We start from the raw sequence: 26333 nt of genomic DNA on the forward strand, positions 1-26333 counted from the left end.
TTCACGCGTGTTTAATGAATGAAAGATTTACTGTGGTACAATCAAACATTCTGTTACAAAGGTCCAAAATAACAACGGTGTGCTCTTGTTTCTGACACTTGACTCCAGCTGCAGTAAAGACATTCTTCACTACAGAGGAGGCATTAAAGAGTAGAAGTAAAACGTCAGGGATGGGGTCAAATTTACAGACATTACTTTTGGTAAACAGGTTTGATGAACTTAATTGCAAATAATATTGGCAGCTTCCAGCGTCACACCTCATCCTGTAGTAGATGCAGCTGCACTACATACACGGGGAAATCGTCCTGACTTATCACCAAGACTTAAAACTTGACCTCTGACACCGACTTTGAGGTCAGATGTTGAGGTCACCAGGATTCGACCTCATCCAAGATCTTTAGTCGCTGCACCTACGTCACCTGGATCTGCAGTAATCATATTTACAAAAATACACAATCAGCCTTTCACAGCTTGTTTGCTTAATTAAAACTAGCATTTGGCTCTAATGAGTGATGAGGCTCAGCTGCATGAAGCTAACTCGTATTAACAATATTAAAGCCCAGTATTGTAGAGGTGGCATCAGCCGAGAGGAGGGAAGTAGTGATAAAATACTGAATGCTGAAGCTCCGAGTGCCAGCAGTAATGACAGCATCTCCCAGTCTCAGCTGTGAATGTGAACAAAGGTTAAGTGATCTTCATGGAGAACGAGCCTGGAAGCTTGACAGAAACAGATTTCTGATTTACTCACAACAGTTTGTTCATAAGCCTTATGAATTCCTTGACCCAGAGGAAGTTTTAAAAGAAAAACGTTAAAGCAGCAAATCAAAATATCTAAGATGCCAAAGTCAGGTTATCCTTGAGTTTTCCTTTGGACAAAGCAGGAGGCGAGAAGACAAACACAAAAAGAGGCATCAAAGTCCCTTTGACTCACTGCCTCATTCAACAGCTCCCCAAGGTGAGGCATTTGCATTTTCACTTGGTTGCACAGTTCAGCATTCCAGAGCAGTTAATGGAGCTAAAATCAATGACAATCTCAGTCCTCTTGGGCTTGAACTGCCTGTGAAAACACCAAACACACACAGACTGGTCAGAGACGCACCTTTACACACAGAAAATGCTTAAAGAAAAGAAAATGCACCTTTGAAAGATTTTTATTGGCCTCCTACTCTGATAAGTTATAACAAGGTTCATGTAGAGGTTTGTAACCACAAAAATCCATAGTTCAGCTCACAGACACGTCTTGGGATCTTTTTAAGCCACATCGAGCATCATAACTTGGGTCTAGCAGGTGTTCCTGAAACGGCCCCCGAGTTGCACAGGCCTCCCCGAGTCTTGTCTGTATGATGAGCTTTCTAGAAGTGCAGGGTTACGATACTCGTTTGAAACAACTGTGATACAAACAGTGCTGTGGCTGCAGACAGACACAGCTCTTCCCCTCACTAACAGCAGAGTCCAGACTGTAGAGAACTAATCGTAGCAAATAAAGAGTCGAATCCAGAGCAGCACAGCTGCAACTCAGGCCTGAACAGAGAGGCTGCATGCAGGTCTGTACAAGATAATAAAGTTGATCATTTCTACCTTTACGATTATTTATTAGTGTGTTTCTTATTTTGTTGTGACCAGCTGTGTTCTTATCTTTAAAATGCAGGTGTGATCAGTGCATCGTTCACAGTGAGTGCTCTGGCGGGTACCTTTTTATTTTAGTCTAACAGCAGACCTTATCTACAGCTCATTAGATCTTGTTTTAACATATGGCATAGAAACTGAACATTTAACAGTGTTTCCTGAAAACCCTCTCCTGTCTGATCATTTCCTGATAACATTTACATTTACAATAATTGATTACACAGCGGTGAAGAGTAGACTTTATCACTTTCTGAAAGCGCTGTAACTAAGTTTAAGAATATAATCCACCCACTGTTATCATCTTCAATGCCCTGTACCAACATAGAGCAGAGCAGCTATCTGAACGCTACCCCAACAGAGGTCGATTATCTTGTTAATAATTTCACCTCCTCACTACGTACGACTCTGGATACTGTAGGTCCAGTGAACACTAAGGTCTCTAATCAGAAGTACCTGACTCTGTGGTATAATTCTCAAACACGTAGCCTAAAGCAGATGACTCGTAAGCTGGAGAGGAAATGGCGTGTCACAAATCTAGAGGATCATCATTTAGCCTGGAGAAATAGTTTGCTGCTTTATAAGAAAGCCCTCCGCAAAGCCAGAACATCTTACTATTCATCACTGATTGAAGAAAATAAGAACAACTCCAGGTTTCTCTTCAGCACTGTAGCCAGGCTGACAAAAAGTCAGAGCTCTGTTGAGCCAACAATCCCTTTAACGTTAACTAGTAATGACTTCATGAACTTCTTCACAAATTAAGTTTTAATCATTAGAGAAAAAATGACCAGTAATCATCCCACAGATGTAATATTATCTACAGCTACTCTTAGTACCATTGATGTTAAGTTAGACTCTTTTTCTCCAATTGATCTTTCTGAGTTAACTTCAATAATTACTTCCTCCAAACCATCAACGTGTCTTTTAGACCCCATTCCTACAAAACTGCTCAAAGAAGTCCTGCCATTAATTAATTCTTCGATCTTAAATATGATCAACCTATCTCTAATAATCAGCTATGTACCACAGGCCTTCAGGCTGGCTGTAGTTAAACCTTTACTCAAAAAGCATCTCTAGACGCAGCTGTCTTAGCTAATTATAGGCCAATCTCCAACCTTTTTTGCTTTAGTAAAAAACAAACAAACAGTTAAATGTGTAACTTCTTTACACTGACAGAAAAGAGTTTCACTGGTCTGGCCACCTTAGGATCAAAGTGAGCTGTTTGTGGTTGTAAAATGTAAAATGACTTTGATCCCTCTGGTCTATAGGGTTGGTGAAATCTTGATTTGGTACTTTCTTGGGATCACCAGCAGGTGGAGCTGTGGCTGCTCTGCACACCCTTGATCCTATTTTTCAGCCGTTCATCCCAGCTGAGGAAAACGACACGTTTCTCCCGCTGAAACAGGCGCTTTACTTTTCTTTACATCTTCTTTTCCCTTTAAATCAAATACATCAATCATCCTTTTCTGACCTCCATAACAATTCCAACCCTTTCACCACATTTTCACTTGCACAGTTCATTTGTTGTGCTCCCTTCCATGTCTGTCCGCTTAGTTCTCAGATCTGGTGGTCCTTTGTTTATACTGACTTATTGTAAGTCAACACGTCTAAAAGATAGCTGTTGTTGTTAATTGGGGCTATGTAAATAAGCGTACTGTATGTCTTGATGCATGCTCAGTCATCCAGGTAAATCCCACAGTTTGATTGTGTTCATCTGGACGCAGCGCTGTCAGAGGGAGAAACCTCTCGTCACTCATCCAATTTACAAATGCAACCTGAATTTTGTGAATTTGCAGAGTTCTTGGTAACTTTGTAAAGCAATCAAATAGAAATAGAATAAAATTCAACCAATTTAGCCTCTGCACTCAAGAAATGTTTTATTGCAACTGATATAAAATCTGAAGTTTAAGACTTGGATGCAGTTCCACTTACTCGTGCTATTGGATTTAGCATGCATCTATTGGGCAGTCTCAACTACAGTCACAGTATGACAACATTCACAGAGATTTTTCTCTGTACTGAATGAAGGAGGAATTGTGTGAAATTTAGGTGAAGCACCATCATCACAACAACTTTTAAGAACAAGCACAAGCTTTCGTTTTGCTATTTGGCCATAATATCTGCAGCAGTGGGATTCTGCAAGCATGGAAAAGCTTCCTGATACATCCTGAGTTACAACATTCTGAAAGTGTCCGAGACAGACTACTGCAGAAACGTAACCACCGCCTGGCCTGAATTCAGTCTCTGGTCCGGAGTAGTTTGGCCGTACTTAAGGCAACAAAGCATCAGTTTCTCCTTCTAGACTAACGTGTAACTTACCTGCACTCGATCTTTGCCATACTGAGCAGCCTTCTGGAAGCAGTCATTTCAGGTGTGTCATGGTACTTATCAGAAAGATACACCACCTCCTTCAGACCTGGAGAAAGTGAGGGAGGGGTCATAAATTAATCTTATTTGATATTACAGAGGATGGAATATTGCAAATCAATTAAGGTTAATTGATTAAACACTAAGTAACAGACACACCGATGAGGGTTTAACACTTTTTAAATATACACGCTTTTCTGTTCCAAAGGACTGACCCACTCTGCAGCCTGATGTAGCAGTGAATCACATTCTTAAATGTAAAAAAGGCCATCTATGTCCACTGTGAATGACCATTATTGAACAGAGGTGGTGGCCACAACCCACACTCACACTTTGCACCAGGTTACATCGTGTATGTCAAGTTTATTTATAAAGCACATTTAAAACAACCAAGGCTGACCAAAGTGCTGTACAAGAAAATACAAATATAAAATACAATAAAACACAAGTACATAAAACACCTCACTGATAAAACAATAAATTAAAACAATAAGTTAAAGCAATAGGTTAAAGCTTGCTAAAAGCCAATGAGAAGAGGTGAGTTTTAAGAGCAGTTTTAAAAGTTCCTAGGCTTGTGGAGAATCACAAGCGTGAACCTTTAATCTGACAAGTAAGTAGGATGTGGCTCACCTGAAACCCCTGGAGGTAGTAATAATAATAATAATAATAATAATAATGGATTGCATTTATAGCGCTTTTCGAGACCCTCAGAGCGCTGTACAATTCCACTGTTCATTCAGTCTCACATTCACACTGGTGGAGGCAGCTGCAGGTGTAGCCACAGCTGCCCTGGGGCAGACGGACAGAAGCGAGGCTGCACCACCTCCGGTCAACACCAGCAGGTGGTAGGTGAAGTGTCTTGCCCAAGGACAAAGACAGACAGAGCTGGGGATCGAACTGGCAACCTTCCGGTTACAAGATGAGCTTCCCAACCCCCTGAACCACGGTCGCCCCCTACGCCCTCTTATCACACCTTGGCTCATATGATAACACTGATGACTAATAGATGGTCAGCGACCACTGGGGTTTAAACACTGTTGGTTTGAAAACAGCCTCTCGTCCTCTTGGATGAGAGGCTGTTTTCATCTTCAAAAAACCTAAAGAAGTCAAACTGCCTTCCTTTCAAGCTCCTAAGACGACCACATCCTGGGTGACCGAGTACCTGCACAGACAGCAAATCGCATTGTTATTATAATTTATGTCTTCTCTGAGCAGTCTAAATCATCTAGAACTAAATGAAAATGTGAATAACTGGGTGGTCTTTGAAACAAATAGGGGGAAAGATGTTGTTCTCACGATGTGGTCAAGCATGCTGCAAACACTGGTACTTAGAAAATGTGCCAAGAAGAGGCAGAAAATGAAAGCTGACTGAAACAGATGCCACACACCTCAAACTTTTAAGTACTGGGAGAGAAAAGAAGATTACTGCTACGAAGAAGTCTTAACTAGTCTGAGAAGATTTTCAGAATGACCATAATCAGACAACTGAATGAACAAGGCTGAAAAAGGAAGAATAGCTGCTAAGAAGCAGTGACTGAGCATTAAGGAGGTCAACAAATGTACAGGAAGACTTCAGATCTCTCAGGGAGCTGCAGGTGACTGCAACTAGGTACTGTTCCTGTGCCCACACACACACACACACACACACGCACGCGCACACACACACACGCACACACACACACACACACACACACGCGGGGTTACATTTCTGGAAACAACATGGGGAAATTTGTGAAAATTGACATTGTCTACGACAGCATCTTGTTGCATCATGGAAACCCTTCTGGACTGTTGTGGGCACCAACAAGACAAAGGCCACAAGCAAACTTTAAAGCGACGCCGAGCTTAACTAACCAAGAAAAAGTAACTTTGATTCGGACAGTCCGTCAGTTCAAGTACTCAAGTGTGGACTTTAATTCCACTGCACACTTTTGGGATTTGGTGGATTTGGATGGATCACACAAAGTTTCATCCAAAGCAGGTCGATGGGAACAGCTAGAAACCTTTTGTAAGTCACTAACAAAAGAGCATCACAGCAAGTACAAGAGCAATGCCAGAAAACATGCAAGCTGTTATCAAAGCCGAGAGAGGCCATAAAAATACTGTTTCTAACAAGTTTCTTTGTAGAATAATAGCTGGGCACAAATGGAAATGTGCTTTAATCACAATTTTTTAAATAGTTTTGACTCTACTTGACAACATATTTTAAATCAGTCATTATGGGATGGAGGTGTGGACTTTTAACTGAATATATAACTCTTACAAGGGACAAGTCACAGAAAGACAAATACAGTCGTCTGACTTTGTTGGGTGTCTGCTAGATTTGTTATTCAGACAAACTGGTGATGGCTAACCAATCAGACCATAATAATCCATTATTATTATTATTAAAAATGAAGTGAGTTCTGCCAACATTGGCGGCTGTGACTCCTAATATTATTACCTGGACCTTCATGAATCAGTATGAATGTAGAAACAGTTACAGTGTGTGCTGTTAATACTCACCTGCCTGAATAATGAGCTTGGCACACTCATTACAGGGGAACAACGCCACATACATGGTGCAGTCCTTCACATCAGCACTGTTCTTATTCATAATAGCATTCAGCTCTGCGTGGCACACTGTGAGACACGACATCGAAACAAACCTCAGTCACTAAAACACACTGCAAGTTTGATAGCACTTCATCATGTAGCCTCTGCTGCCCCCAACTGGCCAAACGTTTGAAAATTGTTCCACCCACTTCCATGATCACAGGTGCATAAAATCACACACAGATAAACATCTGTGAAAGAATGAGTCGCTCAGGTGTGAGGGCAGATGAACAGATACTTTTGGCAGTATGGTGCAAATGTAGATAGGATTTGGTTTACTCCAGACATTCTCCCACACATAAGGTGGATGAAAGCAGGAGTGCTTTGTTACTTTAATGCACCAAATACACCATTTTAAAACAAGCTGTTGTAGAAGAAAGCAAAAATGACAGTGTGCATTCTCACCATAAGGGTATTTAGTGTCAAGCCGGTCATCAGCAGAGCGAGACCATGGCAGCAGGTCATCATTACAGCCATTAGGCATACCATTGTAACCGATGCCCACTATCTTATTCTCCTGGTTCACTATACATGCTCCCACCTGTGAGAGACACCGAGACAGAGGGACATAAAGAGAGGGACACACACAAAGAACTGATTCCTATATTTATAAAAACAAGACCATCAAATTAAAATTATTATACCACCACGTCCTATTTTACAATAATGCATGCCCCAAATTCGCTCCCTGACAGACTTTCTAATATTCAGCTCACCTTAAATTTGTGTGTGTTTTCTCTTTCTTTCATCTGCATATTTAAATTGGGAGGAAATACAATTTTTGGGGCACGTTCAATTTTTCCCTGTTTTTCTTTCCTTCAGAGTCTGAGTAACTGTGTTAAATAATCATTACATCAACAGTGAACATCACATCTGAGCAGGCCTAAACCTTGTCTCCCTGTTTTTGGACAGCAAGAGGAAACAAACTAAACTAGGATTGTGCGAAGACAGCTTGACAATGAAGGTGACGTTTGACCGTTTTCACATTAAACTATTGCATTAGAAACGTTCCTGCTAATACATTATATTTTAACACAATGGGAGATTGTGCCTTTCGGCCGGCCTGGGAGCTCCTCAGTGTCCTCAGACAGCTGGGGAGAGATGAGCGAGCAACCACACATTCTCATGCCAACATGCAAATGACAACAACAACAGTAAACTCATAGTAAAAGACTCTTCTAAACCTGAACCACACCTCAGTTCTGTACACCAGAAATTTGGATATGAACTCATAGTAAAGTATCTGTTTCAGCCCTGACACATAAGCAAACGCAGACGTACCTGGGAGCTCGGGTCTTTGCTTCTTTGTGCTGACAGAAAAGCCACAGCCATGAAGTACTCTGGCCACTCAAGGTAGTCCTCTCTTTTCTTGGTTTTGCCACTATAGAGAAAAAAACCCAAGAGATTTATGAAGTTATGTGAGAGAAAACAAAAACTGTCCAATTCTGGTTTAAGGGACTTCACAGCTTTGTGAGCCGTCACTCTGGTACCTCACCATCAATGTTACGATTCAGTTTGTGTTATCTGATGTGTACATTCGTATGTATTAATTGATGAGCTGCCAAAACAATCATTTACATATAAACACCACAGAGTCTCCTGAGTAGAAGCTCAATGTGCATAACCTTTAGTAAAAGCTTGAACATAATGGTTTTCAGTATCAGCACTTGTAACAAGACTGATACTATTCAGATATACACCAATTAGTCACAACATTAAAACCATGTCACTAATACTCTGTAGATCTTCCTCCTGCCCCAAAATCAGCTAAGCTGTCAGAGTATGGAAAGAGTGGACACAGTGCCTGTTGTGTCTGGCACTGGGATGTTGCTCTGGCTGCCCTCTGCAGCAGTTTACAGGGATGGTAGGGTGCCAGCGTTAGTGTCCAACAGACAATGACAACACTGAGAGTTTTTAATTATATTAAAAGATGAATAAGAATTGTATTACTATTTAGTATTGCACATTATTTTTTTAATTAACATTATGAATAATAAAAATAATATTTCCCCCAAAATGACTCACATAAGCCCCCTGACAAACAAACCTCTGTACTGAGCCACAAACGATAACACAAACTACTGAGAGCCACGGGGCTTATGTTTGGAGAAACAAGGGCCAGATGTGCAACCAAAGAAAACTGTCCCAGCAGAGAAAAAGCAGAGGCGGCAGTGTTAGGCTGTGGGAGATGCTTCCTAGTGTCTGGAAAGGGGGAACTCATCGAGGTGGAAGAAATCATGAAGACAGAAGGATAATGGGAAGATGATGAAAGCTTTAAGCAGTCAACAGCAAAACTGGGTCTGTTGTTGCAACAAGGACCAAAACATGTGTCGATCTCGGAAAACTCCACTTCAAGCGAGACTAAACAGATAACCTGGAGTACAGGAAGTGTATTTGGGACTGACGTCACTCCCGATTATCGTGTTTGAGAGAATAAATGTAGAAAAAACGGGATTTAATTTGGTTCTCGGCAAGGTAGAGCCGTGCAGGTATCACCGGGAGCAGCATAGTACTTTGCGCTTATCAGGAATAGAGCCTCTGCACACGGTGAGTCAAAATCCACAACAGTGCAGATTAAAGGTTCACGCTTTTACTATTGGATCGGTAACTTGGGGTATGTTCCGACCTTTTATGCAATTTTTTTTTGGCATTCCACAAAATCTCTCCAACTGGGAACTTCCGGCGATGCAGGAACGCACCATAAAACTCGAAACGTCACTAACAGCCCAGTGAGACAGTTTTACGACCTCCGAGCATTAAAAATAAATGTGAAAAACACTGTGACGGACTGATAAATGAAAGACATTGGCTCAGGGTGGAACATATACTAAAACACTACGTAACAGCGCACCACACGCGGACAGACTCAGCTGCTTCTCGGTGGAAATCCGAGCCTTTCCCGTCACGTGTAGAGAAAGGTTACCTGTTTAAACTAGAACGCTGTTGGGTTTCTTCCATATTGTAACAAGTAACTGGTATAAATCCCTCTGACAACGGCAGCCTTTGCTGATACCGCACGATGGTCGCTACGACACCGTGAACCACGTCACAACACAGGAAGAAATCTCCCGCGCTTAAGGCCGGACTGTGAGGAGTTTTTCTGCCCTGACTTTTGCTTCAAAGGACTGCAGCTTCTTCGGTCACAGTGGCGGATCGAGAAAGTCTTACAGGGGTGGGGCAGGGTGGCATATACGTCGTTGGTAAAGTACGTGAAAATCACCTATATGTAAATGGAGCCAACAAAGCACTTTAAAACTATTTATTATATCATTCTCTCCACAGCAGGCTGAAGAGCCTCCTGTAGACCCGCCCACATGTAACTCACACTGGGTTGATTGTGTTAGAGGACAGGACAGTGCTCTTCCTTGATAATTATTCACACAATGACCATATGACACATTTATAGTAAGTTTAACATTAATGACGTTTCTTATTGGCCAAAGGTCCTTGTACCCCCTCAGCTGAACTGTACAGATCCACTTCTTTGAACTATGACATTCAGTCATAATGAAAACGATAAACACCCACATCACTAATTACTTGAGCTCAAGCTCTAAGAACATAATTAGAAGGTTAACAGCTGCCATATAAAGAGCAGCACTTGTGAAGTACACTTCATGTCTGTTTGGCACTAACAGGTCATTCATCAGCTTGTGCAGCTACACTATAGAGATAAAATTCAGGTATTTGCAGTCAACAAGCTACAAGGGTATAAAAGTGGCTCATTCTAAGGAGCTCTGAATTCTGAGCACGGTAACGTAATAGCATGGCACCTTTGCAACAAGTCCCTCTCTCCTATATTCTGTGACCAGCTGTAAGTAGTATTACTGCAAAGTAAAAGAGTTCAGGAAGCCCACCAAATCTGTAGCCAAACGTTAAAGAGGGAGGGTCACTGACTGATGAACTCATGGTGCACCAGGACCTTTATTAAGACAAAAGTAACAAAAACATCATGTGAAATCACAATTTTCCATTTTAGTGCTGGAACTGGTGACACCAGCAGACTCTTGTATGCGAGGCTCTCCCAGAGCGCTCTGTTTCTGGTGGAATGCCGTTCAGTCGGACGCAGGTCAGGTGACTGATAATATTCAGTCTTTACCCTAAAAAGCTCTTTGTCTGAATCGTTGTGCTGATAACTTTCTGTTGATGCATTGAGCTGACTGTGAGTGCTCCGGTTTACATCTCTGCATGAATTATATTGATGCTGTCAAACCTTTTACTCCCTTTGATATCTCTGTCTGTTTGTTAAGCCTCACTATTTTTCTCTGATTAAACTCATTAATGGGTGGATATGTACCTGTATAATAAGTATACAGTATACTAAAGTATAGTAAAGCTTTAGTGCACTAAAGCTTTGAGTGTTATTATTCAGTGTGTTGTGGATGATTCAGTGTGCAACAGACTGGAGGTGCTCTTCAGCCTGCAAATCTCACAGTTAAAGAAGTATAACTGCATCAAAACAGCTTTACACTGAAAATCAGGCTGCTTCTACTGCAGAAGTACAATCAGGTACTTACAAGTTGGCAACGTTTTGTATCCCGTCAGTAGCCCATTTACACTCTTCCTAAACAAACAAACAAACAAACAAACAAACAGCAGGTTAAGAAATAAACACTTCAATTTGGAAAGTTTTCTGTTTTCAAATGACACAATCTCAAACACACACACACACACACACACACACACACACACACACAGGTGATGGCAAAGCTGCGTGTAGCCACAGCCACCCTGGGGCGCACTGAGGAGAGGCTGCTGGACACTGGTGCCACCGGGCCCTCTGACCACCACCAGTAGGCAATGGGTGAAGTGTCTTGCCCAAGGACACAAGGACCGAGACTGTCCGAGCCGGGGCTCGAACTGGCAACCTTCCGGTTACAAGACAAACTGCCCACTCTTGAGCCACGATCGCCCAAATAAATAAAATCCAGGAATAATGTTCTCAATTGGTCAGTAAATGGTGATTTCCTACCAAGTTTGGTCTACAAAATAAGTTTCTGTAGTGATAGCAGAGATAAGCCAGAAGTCGTCCTCATACGCCCAAATATGGGCCTTGTACCAGGAAGCAAGTTTAACATACCCAGGGTATCTTTTTGTTCTGGATTCACTGACACTAACATCAGCAATCACGGTGAATGGTCACATGAAGCTGGTTATCAACCTGTTAAGTTACCCTGGCTTTCCTAATCTAGGTACACGCGCGTGCAAGGGGTGACACTGGCAACATCTGACCAATCCCACTGAATACTGAGCAGCAGCTTTAAATGTGTCAGACAGTAAGACTGGAAAAAATCTACTATAAAGAAAGAAAAGAAAAGCTGGCAAAAATGCCAACAGACTTATTCCATTACATGAACGTTTAAATTAGCATAAGACAGTTTTGTATTTTTTAGCTGCATCCCAGATGGTGTTGAACAGTCTGATGGAAAGCATAAATATAAAAACATAATTAAGTGTAAGTTTATATCAGTCGCAAATAGAATAAAGTACAAATAGGTGTCCTGAGACTTAATTACAGGCAGTGATTTAATGATTCCACAAAATCCCAGAACACTCCATGTTAGTGACTGAGCAAAACTACAAACATCTCAAATGAATTTTCCTAAACGACTGTGTGATTTCTACCATATCATGTTGAGGTTTCTCTTTAGATACGTGTCACTGTGACTCGCAGCCAAAGAAGTCGTGGAGGTGCCAGCAGGTCTAAATGAATGGTACTTAATTGCATAGACAGCATAACAGAACAGAATTTAAAATAATAACACAAAATTTAAAGTATGGTTAACTCATTCCAATCATGAGAAAGCTTGAAAACATAAGGTTTTCAACTCAGCTTAATTACCTTTTTTTCCAAATTACTCAGTGCACAAACAGTCAAGAAGGTCACATGTCTACACTTTGGTCTATTACGACTACAACACAGGACAGATAAGGAGCAAATTACTCACCTTTGAAGGATCAATTGTGTAACTGGAAGCATGTGATGAGGTAGACGACTGGCATGGCTGTGTATTGTGCACCTAAAAAAAGACATGAGAAGGCAAAAGGAGATGCAACTAAAATGGCCATTTTTAAACCATTTGGGTAAACTGGTTGCAGATTACCAATCATTTAGAAAAGGTGGTTTAATTTAATCTGAAAAAGCCGATTCACGAGGTCCTGATTCGATTCAATTAAATTTGGACTCAGATATAAAAATATGGATATGCACTTATAAATGATCAGAATTATAATATATTTCCTGTCTATGTATAAAACCAAAGCTGACACTGTGAGACTTCATCAGAGGTGTGAGCATCACAGCAGAGGCCTTTGTGTCAAAGTGACTGAGGATCAAACAGAGAAACATGAAGCAGATTTTCCTGGATTGGCTTTTTATAGCAGATAATCTTAAAAATATTCTGCAGTAGAACAAAAACGTAAGAAAACCATCAATCAGCATCTGAACATGACCTGATGCTGCTGAAGTGAAGCAGAGCAAAGTTAGAGGTTTGATTACAGACACAGCTGAGAGTTTTGCAATTTGGCATCAAGTTTACATTTGTTCGATATAAATTTGATTTGAATCAGGAAATCAATGTTTTAAACCCACCCCTAATCAATTGCCACGTATCAACAGAATTACAGGGAGAAAAGCAGACGTCACAGCATGTGCACACACCTACCTCTGTATTTCTCTGTTCGAATTTTGTTTCCAACAGCAGGACTCTGCTTATCAGCTTTTCCCAGCTTTCTCTGGATACGGTGACGACTTCTCCCACATTCTGGAAAAGAATATGATAATTACAGAAAAGAAGCGCTCGGGTTATTCTCTTTCCTGTTGTCTATCAGAGAGAAGACTAAAACAAGACTAAAGAAAGGGCAACATATTTTAAATAAGTAGGGAGTATCTTAGCTTTGTCTGTTTTCCTGCCTTGCTCCAGGCCTTTCTCCAGAATACTGACCTTGCTGAGGCCAGACACTGCATAGCTGAGCTTTTGTTACCATCCCTGAGTTTGGACCCAGTGTTTTCAGTTGAACGTTTTTCAATATTGATATTTTAAGCGAAGTAGATGAGCGCTTTCTCATCTACTTCAGTTCTGGGTTTTAGTTTATTTTGCATCCTTAGGGTCCCCAATGAATCTTGTTTCCACTGTGGTCCCTGTGCTTTGTCTGTTTGTGATTCCATGTTTTGTTACTTCCTGTACTTAAGTAGGCTTTTGTCTCCTGTGCTTCAATGTCCAGTTTAGGTCCAGTTGCCTTGTCATGCCTTATTTGTTCCCTTTGTGTCCCTCTGTAGTTACTCTCATCTCCTCAGTCAGTCATGTGTCCATGTATTTTGACCTTTTGTCTGTGTCAAGCATATGAATGCTCAGTTGTTCTCCCAGTGTCTCCCAGTTTGTTCCTGCCACTCTTCTTCCTTGTCCTCATCACCTGCCATGTTTCTATTGTCTCCATGTGTGTTCTTTGCTGTGTGACTCCTTTGCTACCTAGTGCCATGGTTTTCTCTAATTGCCTAGTGTTCTGTATTCCTGGCTCCAGTGAGCTCTTTATTTTGCATTTCTGGAATGTCACATGCAATAAAGCCGTTTTTGAGTTCAGGTTTTGCCTCTCGAGACCTGCATACTGGGTCCAAAACCTGTCTGCCATATACACCACTCATGGTGTTGACATGTGTTCAACCTACCCTGAACATATCCTCAGACTTTCATGCCTATTAAACTTTGAGACGCACTGAATCTTTTAAGATTTTTTGACATCATTTGTTAAAGAATGTCCAGTATATTGGACATGATACACCCACCCTGCTAGGGAAAACAATGTGCATTTCCCGACTGGTTGTAAGTGACTGCGGGAGGTGACGGTAGCAAAACTTCAGAAAGTGTGACACAAGCTTCAAAGTGAAAGAGCTGTACCCAACATCTCTCAAAGCACAAATGGTCTCAGTTTCCAATTTGCACTTTCCACAGATTCATTATAGCTTGGAGAGTTGCCAGCGAGTGTTTATAAATAAATTTGTTACTTATGGACAACTATGGCAACTATGGGGCGATCGTGGCTCAAGAGTTGGGAGTTCGTCTTGTAATCGGAAGGTTGCCGGTTCGAGCCCCGGCTTGGACAGTCTCGGTCCTTGTGTCCTTGGGCAAGACACTTCACCCGTTGCCTACTGGTGGTCAGAGGGCCCGGTGGCGCCAGTGTCCGGCAGCCTCGCCTCTGTCAGTGCGCCCCAGGGTGGCTGTGGCTACAATGTAGCTGCCATCACCAGTGTGTGGATGTGTGGATGACTGGATATGTAAAGCGCTTTGGGATCCTTAGGGACTAGTAAAGCGCTATACAAATACAGGCCATTTACCATGCTTGCCAACAAATCAATCACACGGTGCTGTTTGCCAACTGGTGAGCGAATCACAGGTCTGTCTGACCGGGGCTTTACCAGAGATGTTCCCATCAACCTCGAGTAACCACTTGCAATTGGTCAGGGAGTACCCAGTTTCCCCCTCACAACCGGTACTTGCCAGATGGCCACTGACTATCGTCAAAGTGTGTGATTTGGGCCTTATTCATTTTATTCTAAATTATCATCACGATTTTCACGGGTGGAGACAAGTTAATGTCACATGGTTAGCAGTCACGTGTTAGTAAAATCTCAAATAACCAACATCTGTCACAGGAGTTCACTAACATGGAGGCTGTTGTCCTTATCCTCTTTTCCTGGCAGCTCTGCAGCGTCACTGCTGGAAGAATCAGGGGAGTGTACGTCACCAGAGGCACATGTTCCATTATACAAGGACAATGGTTCAGTATGGGAGGAGTTTGTGGGAGATGTCATAGGATTTTCCATGTGATGTATGACAAATGACTTCCTGGATACCTAAAATAGATAAAAACACAACGATCAGCTGTTAATGTTACATTATTATCGTCACGCCTCTCTGTAAACGTGATCCTCCAAACATCTGTGAACGGCTTTCAGTTAACAAAGACATGACTTTCTTTGAGTGCCTGTCGCATTGAGTAAACTGCATCACTGATGTACAGTTGTGTACAATGCTATGCCATTCTCTGGACATCAGCTGGTCATGTACGACTTCACACCAGACTTAGGTGCCAGAGCATTCGACTCTGGGCTACAGGACTGCTGTATGGTAACCGTTTCTCACACTGTGAGGTGGAACTATGGGCTGTGACTGATGAAGCTTCCAAAGTCCACAAGAACACACAAGTACGCATTTTGATAAATGGCCCACGAGTGGGGTTGAGCTGTACCATACAGTGGAAGAAATGCATATGTACTTTATTGTTACCATTTTTTAAACTGGCAAAAACAAAAAAAAGCACATGGGTGGCAGTTCTGTTTTATTTTTTAACTGGCAGGTCCACTGGCACGATTATTCAGCAGCAACCACCCCATCTCATGTCCATAATTTGTCTCTTTTTTCCACTGCTGGAGAATATCAAGGCAGCTCTCTGATGTTATGAAATGTATTGAATGCCAATGAAGTAAATGACAGTGTATTTGACCACTTTAGCACCTCTGCTGTTTTCTGTGTGGCTGCAAACTGTGGTACAAATGGTATTTCTATTTATCACTGTGATAACAAACAAGTCTGACTTTTAAAAGTCAACACACTTGTATTTGGTTCAGAAAAATCATCAGAAACATTCTTAATATTAGACTTTTTTGGCCTAATATATTCATCCTATACTACATATGATTTGTGGTGAGTATGTAACAGTTATAGTTTAATGTAGTAACTAATAATCAGTACATTACACTGCTGTGTTACACTGTTACTCAGCTGAATTGTGTGTGTCTCAGTGGTTTGTCCTCTGAGCCATTCAAATGTTTTGGGGGGGGTTTTTCGGGGCTATTTTCGGGGCTTTTCTTTATTTCTTTCACTGTCCTTTCTTTACTGAGACAGGACAGTGAAGAAAAGACGGGAAAGCTGGGAACGAACAGGGAGAAGACACAAGAAATGGCCTCAGGAAGGATTCAAACCTTTGCCTCTCCAGTAGGCGTGCAGCATATGGGTCACCTACTTGAACCAGTGAGCTATACTGGTCCCTGTGGAGATCCTGTTCAGAGTAGTTAACAGTATTTTTTACTCAGGAATAAAACATTGAGCAACTCTCTGTACCTTTGGATATTATTATATCTTGTGACAAGTCATATATTAAATGTTTGCTTTGAGAAACTTGGAGTGAGAAATGACTGGTGTAACACAGTGTGCCACTTGTGACCCAGCAACAAACACAAACTCAAACACACTACAGAAACTTCTGGAACAAGCGCTCTCCATTTGAGGCAAATACATGGAAATAAAAACAAATGGCAGGTTTCGTACCTTCTTCAGCTGGCTGTGTTTCTGCAGGACCAAATTAATAATGTCACAGATGACAGAGATTTTCCTTTGAGAGAAGCCCCACTGCAGGAACTGCTGCTTGGTCAGCAAGGGCTTATACTGGAAGATATCTCGTAACACCTTGACAGACAAAACGGAGACAGGAAACACACTCACAAAGCTGGACACATTGTTACAGGACTGAATGGACTTTCTTATAAAGCACTTTTCTACTGTAAATGGGATTAAAAGTAGAGAGAGCGGGCTCGCTGTCTGCTCTTTGGTCAGATGGAGGCAGTGTACACAGTACGTGCTACAGCCAGTCTGTGTGTACTCCTGCTGTTGCTGGTCCACGATGAAGAGTGAAGCACATACTGACAGTGATGAAGAGTGAAGCACATACTGCGCTGAAGTGTTGAAAACAAAAAGATCTAAACTGCAGTCTTTGCTGTGCTTTTCATGCTTTATTTTTTGGTGTTTGCTGTTTTTTAGCACTTCTTTCGTTCCCAGTGAACGTTATCATTATTGGATTAAAACACACATGACATTATCGAGCAATGCTACATTAGGCTTGTGTTTAGGAATGGGCACGCTATAGCTCTATTAGCTATCCCTTGTGTAACATGTGTTAACACTGTATGTAAACCCTTTAATTTCATATCTATTCTTTACATACCTGGTCAACAAACCTTTTCTCTGCACCCTTGCTTGTGACCATGGCTAGCTTTCCTTACTTTGGCTTGCCTTCCTTAAAGTGTAGCGTGTGAAAGTATAATATCTACACATGTGGAAAATACTGGCAGTGACCAGTGGTACCGCTCAGCATCCTCGTAGATACACCTACAGCATCAGTTTCAATACCCTACATCACCCTGCTCTCAAGTGATCTCATTCACACGATTTTCAGAAACCGTGACCTCTGACCTGGAGGTAGACATCACTGATATTCAAACTTGTCCAAGGTTTTGGTAGAAGGGTGACGACAACACCCCACCAGCTTTTTACTACTGAGAGGTAAAAACTACTGACAAACGATGTTGTATTATTTTAAATGTGTCTCACATTATCCTTACAAATACCAAGCTACAGCCACAGACAGCTTTGTGTCAGTGTTTAGCCTCCTGCTTGCTGCAGCGCTCTGACATCATCAGATCTACTCTTCAGTGCAATGAAATTATAAGAGCTGTTCTTATCTATACACCTTTTCCTAATATTTAGCATTTCTTTATATTTATTTTTTTCCTTTCAGTAATAACTGCTTTCCTTACACAACAAAAGGCTAACTGTGTGATTACTGAACGTAACATAACTCAATGAATGAAGCATGACAGGATTTGGAAACAAACAACAAGGTGAACCAGATAAATGTTCTGTGTTGTAACTAATGTGGGTGAGTTCCTCATGCTTTTCATTCCCTATACCAAACATACTGTTTCTTAAGTCTGTTTGTGTGCATCCTTTATTCCTGTTGTTGCATCCCCGTAACAATGTTTAATCACAGAAACAGGCCTCACACAGAGTAACACAAATAGACCCATGTTCTTGGCAATGGTAGGTCAACACTTTTAGGTCAATACCATCTTTGAACGGTTGTCATATAGTGCTCTGCAAAACTCTTAAGCAATCCTTCATTTCTTTCTTATTTTTTATTCCAATAAGCTTCTGTTCATTTCTTAACAGTGGTCTTGAGTAATAGTTCCTGAGGCCTTTTTCTTTGAACGTTGGCGGCTTTTTCATTCATTTCCACTCAAGTCCTTGTATCTGACCATTTTCAGAAGAATGGTTTTTCTTTGTTAAGCCTCTTAACACCAACCTGTAAATCACTCGAACATAAAAAGCGGCCTAACTCGAGGGATGAACCAGTGCTTTGTCAACATATAACAGAAACAAAGAATCAAACTTAAATTGTGTCTAGCACAGACCTGACAGAGGCATCTAACCCGAGGGCGCAGACCTCAGCACTTTTGAAGCACGGAGAAACAAGGGGCGGCTCAATCAGTATAACAGTTTTTGCGCATTAGCAAAAAGACAACACTCTAAACACAGGAATTTGTTACCTTATAAACGGCCTCTGTAAAGCGGAGGTCAGTTTTACCCGTCAGCTCTAAACCAGCTGCCATCAGTTGCTCAGCAAAAGGTGGAGAGAAGGAGGTGAGAGTGAAACTCAGTATTGGCAGAAAAGCTGATGGATCTCCTTTGGACAGCCTGGCAGAGTAACACACAACAGCATTCACAGCATTAGAGCAGATACAGAAATCCATCTGCTGTGCTGATTACACATTCGTCGCTTTTCAGAATCAGGTCGTTCAGAACATTCAGATTTACATTTTGTTCTTTTTTTATTCATCTGGTATATCTGATATGTATTTACACAGACCTGACAGAGGTACAACCATCTGTATTATGTGCAAATTTACATTCAACATAAATACTTACAGAATATGTACAAATTCATGCAATCATGCAACCCTGCATCTTCCCAAAATGGTAAATGTAGTATTATGGGGTATTACAGGCTTTTGGTTGTTTTGTTATTACATTATTAACATACATTCACACATACTTAATCATGTAGAACAAGCCAAGTATTTTCTTACTATTTCTTACAAATGATTCCAAGAACCGTGAAATGATGGGCGGTGCTGCCAAAGCTGCAGAATACACACATGTGCTCTGATACCAATTCACAACCTCTGCCTAACTGGAACCCCGGTGTGAGGCTGACACTTGGTCTGCATGGCCTTAAGTGGCAAACATTTATCTTTCAGTCTTCACAAAGAGCAGCCAGTCTATTGCCAGAATTGTGAACAACCTGCTAAGGACCAAAGTGCTGAACAAAAAAAACATACTGGAAAAACCTGGAAGGTGCAGAGATATTTCTCAGTATTGGGTGGAGCATGTTAGAAAAAAAAAGGGCAAAAAACCCCCAAAACAAAACAAAAAGAAACATTGGACCTAACATTCATTTGATGCACAGGCAGGGGTGGAAATTAGCACTCGCCACTGGCGGGTTTAAATTTGAACAGAAAAATACGTTCAATTTGAGATGCGCCTGGGTTTCTGCTATCTAAATGCCACTATGCAATCCGAGCAGATACTAAAATGTGACGTCGTCAGACTGGCTGGTCAGTAGCGTCACACGATGAGTCATGAGAGCGTCCTGTTCACAAAAATTAAAACTGCCATTTTTGAAACCCGGCAAGGGGAGAAATGGCTACAAAAAACAAGTCGATCCGAGGAGGTGCTAATGGAAAAGGGGCTCTGGAAGGAGGAGGAAAATTTCAACAGTAGCTTTTGAAATGTAGATTTACATTTCTGGAGTTTAGTGGGACGAGTCAAGGGAAGAACCCAAAGTTAAACTGTGATTTTTATTTTTTTTTTAACGAAAACGTGAAACAAGCTGACAATGGTGAGCTACACGACTGGCTTGTTTTTGATGAGAGCAGCCAGTCAGTGTTTTGTCTTTCGCCCGTGCATGCACACACATACCCCTACTATAAGCCTACAATGAGAATAAGCATGTAACCTATGTAGTTAGGTCAGGTATTATTTACATGTATAATATAAGATTATGCCACATGCTGACTGCCTGTTGTAAGATTTAATCATTGGGATTAATGTGCAATGTTTGACTTGGTTCTGACCTATTGTGATAAGCCAAAGAAAAGGCTAGTCAGAGTGCTGACTGGCCTTTGGCCAAGACTTTTGTCGGTACCCGTCCCTGCAGCTGTGTTTGGCCTGAGGACGGGTGGGAAAGTTACCCAGCAGCAGGGGCGGGGATACTGGTCCTATATTAGGGGACCAGAGGACACCCCAGCACTCCCTTTTCTCCTGCTGCTGTCCATCTCTGGGTCGCTCTGCTGTCTGTGCTTAAGGCTGTGCACCCCGGGATTTTTGCTTTGCTTGCTATACTCTGTATGTATTTTCTTGCTGTTCATATGATTCAGTGTAAACTCTGTTCCAAGAATTCTCCTCTTTTCCAGCATCTTTTTGACTGCCTTGATTTTAATTGGATCTAAAAAAGTTGGATCTCCACATCGTCGGTGGGATAAGGTTATCAGGATGGCTTCAACCACACTACGTAGAACGTGTTAAAATCTGCAGGGTTCATTTTGTGACAACAGTGATACCTAGTGTTTAACTGGCAACATCAAGGCGATCCATTCAAGCTCAGTTAAACTAAGAGGCTCCACTCACAAAGATTATTGTGCAGCTTGGGGGGAGCAAGTGTCAGGTAAAGAGTAGGGGTGGGGGAACAAATCGATACTGTGTAGTATCGTGATATTTTGTTTGCTAATAATGTATCGATACAGGGACAGCAGAAATCGATATTTTGTTACAAAAAAGGTTTCTGTGCTCTGACTTCAGAGCATGTTGATCCTTTTTCTGAGCAAGAATCCTGACATTCCTTCACTGTCCAAATGTGTTTAACTGGTTTTTGGCAGCAATAAACATGACAGTTTACTTATTTTAATTTAAGACATGTTTTATTTTAATTAAGTTTAAAACTTTTTTATTTAACGTAAAATTATATTTTGTTTTAATTTACTTTCAAATTCTTCAGTTGCTGAAGGGGCTGCATAGTTTTCATATTGCATAGTTCAAAATAGCTATAATTGTACCAGATGGTTGCATTCAGTTAAGTTGGACTAGACTGTAATACAAACCGTTCAGTTTGTCAACAATAAAACTGACTGAACTGAGAGAAAGACTGAGTGTGAGACTTTGTTATTAGATAAAATGAATATTGATAAAGTTTACCTTCATGTACAGAATCTGAATATCGCAAAATATTTTAAAAAATTGCAATAATATCGTATCGTGCGTTAAGTATTGTGATAATATTGTATCGTGGGATGTATGGTGATTCCCACCTCTAGTAAAGAGTGGGCTGTCTTTCTTTATGAAGGCTGATGGATTGATCCACGGCTCCACGAGCCCACCTGTCAAAGTGTCCCTGAGCAAAATACTGGAACGGCTGCATCCATTGGAATGTTATCTAGCATTTATGAATGGAAATTAAGTAATACGCTTATAATATTCATAATAATATGCTCACTAAAAAAGACAAATATTACTAGCAGTAATTGGAGAAACGCTACAGAAGAAAATGTTTAAGAAAGCACTGGCAATTCACAAAATATCACATTTCTGCAATGAAGAGAAGGAAGGAATAAGTCAAAGAAAAGAGACTTAAAACAAAATCTATTTTATTCATGAGCATGAGAAGTTCACTACTCTCTGAATTAAATCTTATTTATTAGCATTGGCTATGGGTGCTTATTGTCGCACTCAAAGTAAATGGATGGAGCAACGCAAAAGGAACACCAACTGGAAAAAAGAAATCAACCACATACATAAACTTAGAACGAACAATGAAAATATCTGAAAACTCAACAAATCTCTGTCGTTATTGAGGGATTTTACCAAAAGCTACAGTCTGAAAAAACTTAACCTTTCTTTACACAGATTAAAATGAGGGCACAAATTATTGACAAAAATCAATGGAAATGATGTGATCAAGAATTATCTCTGAAAGAACTCAAACAGTTTATCAGTAAACTGAACAAGAAAAAAATCCCCAAGTGATGATGGACTCACTGGAACATTTCAGAGGCTCTTTCAAGATCACATCACTGACTTATTAAATGTTTTAAAGGAGGCCACAGAAGCTTGTAGGTTTCTTTCACCAATGTGTCGGGGCTTAATTACACCTGAACCTGATAAGAATCAAATGATACAAAATGATAATTGGAGGCCAGTTACACAAATTAACAATGATGTCAAATTACTATCTTATATTTTTACAGAAAGACTTCAATTCTGTTTGGATGCCATTATAGTTGAGTGTTAATCAGGCTTTGTGCAAGGAAGACAATGATGCATTTGAAGGGATCGCCATCTCAGGCCAGGAAGTTAACAGATGATACAGCTATCTCCTCGAAAGATGAGTTTCAGATTAAAAAACTGTATTAATGCTTTCTCTGAAGTATCAGGTCTTACTTCAAATAACAAAAGGTGTCCTGTTCCCTCTCAAAGAAGCTTGTATCCATAAAGAAATTGAAGGTATTCCTGCCAAAGAAGTAGTAATGACCTTATCTGGGGATTCATATTTGTCAATATCAGTCTGAGAGAGAAATATCTCATTTTCAGCATCAAATTCAACCTGAACTGGATCAAACGTGTCATTAGAGACAAACATAGATTCTGGTATTTAATACCAAACCTTATTTTTAAACATAGAGGGACAGAATCCCTTCTTATGTAGCGCTTTACACAACTTGCCTCATTCGCTGCCATTTGCACAAACACTTTTTTCTATGCTCTTTCTACACAAGTGCTTTCTATCTAACATTCACACACATTCATACTCCGATGGATCATTGTGAAACTTGGTATTAGTATATTGCCCATTCAGACTGGAGGAGACAGCGATCAAACCACCAACCTTCTGATTAGAAGGTGATCTGCTCTTCCTGCTCACCCAAACAAAACTCCAATTCCGTTACAAGCATTTTCATGCTGGCTTCATCTTTACAAACATAATTTTTCCCGACATAAATCTCTGATTTGGAATAACAAATGTATTAAATACAAAAAAATATTTTATATCATAGACTTCATTAGGGCAGCCTGGTGGCATACCTCACAGCAAGAAGGTCCTGAGTTCAAGTCCATCACCTCGCCGGGCCCTTTCTGTGTGAAGTTTGCATGCTCTCCCCGTGTTTGCGTGATATTCTGGGAGTTAGCGGGGTTAGGTTCATTGGTAATTCTATATTGCACATAGGTGTGAATGTAATTGCAAATAGTTGTATGTTTCTATGTGTTGGCCCTGAGACAGACTGGCAATCTGTCCAGGGTGTAGCCTGCCTCTCACCCTATGGAAGCTGGGATATGCTCCAGCCGCCCCGCGACCCTGAAAAGGATTAGCTGAAGAGGATGGATGGATACTTAATTGTACTTCATATCAATATTGATTACATCCACCTTTGTTCTAGCGTTCGTGTCACATACAAATGATGTCACGGGATGGTCGACTGCATTGCTATAACGACCTCAGGCACATTAGGCTGTACTCGATAGTACATGTAATGGAAACATCAAATGGCATGCTTCTCTCCAATGAAGAATTTTGTCTACATCTCAATTTAGCTATAAATCATGACGATGATGCTAAAGTATTTGGCTCAATACCATCAGGGGTTTGTATGCTTTTTAAGAATAAACCTAATATCCCTTCATACCATATGCCGTTGGTATCTCCAATACAAACTGTCATTGGTAAGATATGCTTATCTAAGTATTCTGAAAACAACAATAAATCTATTAGACCTTTATTTCAGAATAGCATAACCAGGGCTGCACATAAGTGATCCGCGGGTGAGCATTCGCTGTCAAAATAAAAAATGCGCACAAGATAAGAAGTTGCAACGCGTGTTTGCGTACATAAGATTTTCTGGAGGAGGACAGACATTTGTTTAGAACTCTTAAAGATGTCGAAGAAGCTCCTTTAAGCAATTACTGTGATGTTCCTCCACCTCCAAAGAAATGTCAGGAGTCCGAACCACAAAAGAAGCACGTATTCTCAGAAAAGTGGTTGCAGGAGGTGAGCTGGCTTCAAACAAATGATGAACGCACAGAGATGTGGTGCAGAATATACATATATATTCTAAGTTTGGAAACTACCTAATCAGTTTTTAATTACCAACAAAGTTAAAGACATTTCTTATAAGGTAATACACAGAATTTACCCATCTAAAGATTATCTTCAAAGCAAATTCAAGTTAGACATTGATGCAAACTGTAGCTTTTGTAAGACTTGTAAGGAATCTGCTATGCATCTTTTTTGGTTTTGTCCCCTTGTACAAAACTTCTGGCAGAGATTACGTGTCTTCATCTCAGAAGATGGATTTAAAGGTTTTGTACTATTTTGGAAACATGTATTATTTGGTCCCCACAAAAACCAAAGACAATTCAACATAGATATGATTAACTTGTTAATCTTAAAGGCTAAATTTCATATTCACAAATCCAAATGTTTAGGAAGACATCCCTCCTTTTCTATGAGTTTTTGCAATATCTTAATTCAATTAAGAAATCCGCTAACCCAAAACTATGGTTGTATGTGGAAAAATGAAGATCCTTCAATCACCGCTCTTTGGTTTAATTAGATAAACTTCTCCCCCTAGCGTATGTGTATTGTATGTTCTGGCTAATGTTTGTTTGTTTCTGGTACAGTTTCTGTAAGTACAAAACCTTTAATGCAATACTGTTTCATTTTACTTTGTATTGTACCAATCTTTAAATAAGGATCTTATTTAAAAACAAACAAAGAAGATAGGAATGGAAAACGATGGCGTCGAGCCGAATAGGCACTCTTGGGAACGAGCTTTGTACCCTTTAGCAGTAAAAATGCTACAACTGAAGAGCCGTGGTTTTTAATCAAAGTGTTTTTCTTACACAAATTACTAATAAAACATTGTAACGCGAATACTGTTAGTTTGGATCTCTTTAGTAACAAGGGACTGGCGGTGGTGACGCTTACCCATTGTAGTCGACGTATCCCGGGTACTTGATCACTCGCAGGAGAGCTTCCAGTTTACGGAGATAACCTTGAACATCTCCAGTAGACAACATTTTAAATAGATGTAAAAGAAAGAAGAGCCCGTTGATGCCAATCCCCGCTTTATTCCCAAAAAGGTACGAAGGAGTTTCTCTGTTGTGACAACGCCAAATTTAAAGAAGCCGAATTGATTGTTTAAAAAGTCGAAGCTCTATTAACACTCCTTTATCCTCCTTTCCACAAAGAGACATAACTCGTATGAATCATTCTTCTGCCGCTTTTCCTTTAGCTAGTTTTGTTTCTCCCGGGTCGTCAACAACGCGACGCTCGATTGGCTCTTCTTCTTCTTCTTCCTTAGTTATTAACGGCAGCTTGCATCCAACAATGTTGCACTACTGCCATCTCTTGGGCTATACTGCTACATCATTTCCTTATATGCTCCTGATGACTTTGGTACTTCTCAGAAACGAAATTCCTTTCCCTTCATCATGATTTAACTGAGCAACCACATTCTCAAACTTCAATTCCCTGTTAGTATCCATTTCTACACTCGATATTCTTCTTTGATTGACTTATTTCCGGCAGCTAATAAGCACACGTTCTATTGTTTCTATAGCATTACACCGATTACATAAACCAGCTAGATGTTTCCCCATGTTGAAAGGAGTGCCATTCAAAGAGCAATGACCTGTTCTTATTCTATTTATTATTATCCCCTCCGGCCTACTTATTCCTCTGTCTTGTAACTCCAACTGTATTTTATACAGTTACCTTTTACCTCATTACTCCACACCATTTTTCATAATGTACTATTTTCCAAACTAATATATCTACTAAAATATCTACTCTTGTAATAGCTTCCT

At 40.6% G+C, this 26333-nt stretch overlaps 1 protein-coding gene across 4 annotated transcripts; it reads right to left on the minus strand.

Annotated features, from left to right (window-relative positions):
* LOC146707016 (uncharacterized) lies at positions 1-25931 on the minus strand. Of its 4 annotated transcripts, none has more exons than XM_085458331.1 (13): positions 25453-25928; positions 18965-19112; positions 16911-17048; positions 15248-15436; positions 13251-13349; positions 12534-12605; positions 11103-11149; positions 7867-7966; positions 6991-7126; positions 6496-6612; positions 3943-4039; positions 932-1057; positions 1-425 (listed from the first exon to the last, which is right to left on the minus strand). In XM_085458331.1, exons 1-12 carry the CDS (start codon positions 25542-25544, stop codon positions 973-975), a joined length of 1320 nt encoding a protein of 439 aa, XP_085314457.1. In that variant the 5' UTR covers positions 25545-25928; the 3' UTR covers positions 1-425; positions 932-972. The 4 variants fall into 4 exon arrangements, 3 of the variants coding, with proteins under 3 accessions (XP_085314457.1, XP_085314459.1, XP_085314456.1); XR_014920731.1 differs by lacking the exon at positions 1-425 and adding an exon at positions 3279-3349 and having other exon boundaries at positions 994-1057; positions 25453-25931; XM_085458333.1 differs by lacking the exon at positions 932-1057 and having other exon boundaries at positions 25453-25930.
* Between the last annotated feature and the right edge of the window lie 402 nt (positions 25932-26333).

The sequence above is a fragment of the Copadichromis virginalis genome, linkage group LG6 (assembly GCF_057382275.1).
Source record: "Copadichromis virginalis isolate Kocher_CV1m ecotype Utaka linkage group LG6, C_Virginalis_male_GT1.1, whole genome shotgun sequence".
In the NCBI taxonomy this organism is placed as follows: domain Eukaryota; kingdom Metazoa; phylum Chordata; class Actinopteri; order Cichliformes; family Cichlidae; genus Copadichromis; species Copadichromis virginalis.

Bases quoted from the DNA above. Each gene is read 5' to 3' on its own strand.
- LOC146707016 (XM_085458331.1), bottom strand. From the start codon at position 25,544: ATGTTGTCTACTGGAGATGTTCAAGGTTATCTCCGTAAACTGGAAGCT. The intron at 15,437-16,910 runs GTACGAAACCTG...TATCTATTTTAG, and splicing joins AACACAGCCAGCTGAAGAAG to GTATCCAGGAAGTCATTTGT. The intron at 12,606-13,250 runs GTAGGTGTGTGC...GTCTTTTTTTAG, and splicing joins TCGAACAGAGAAATACAGAG to GTGCACAATACACAGCCATG.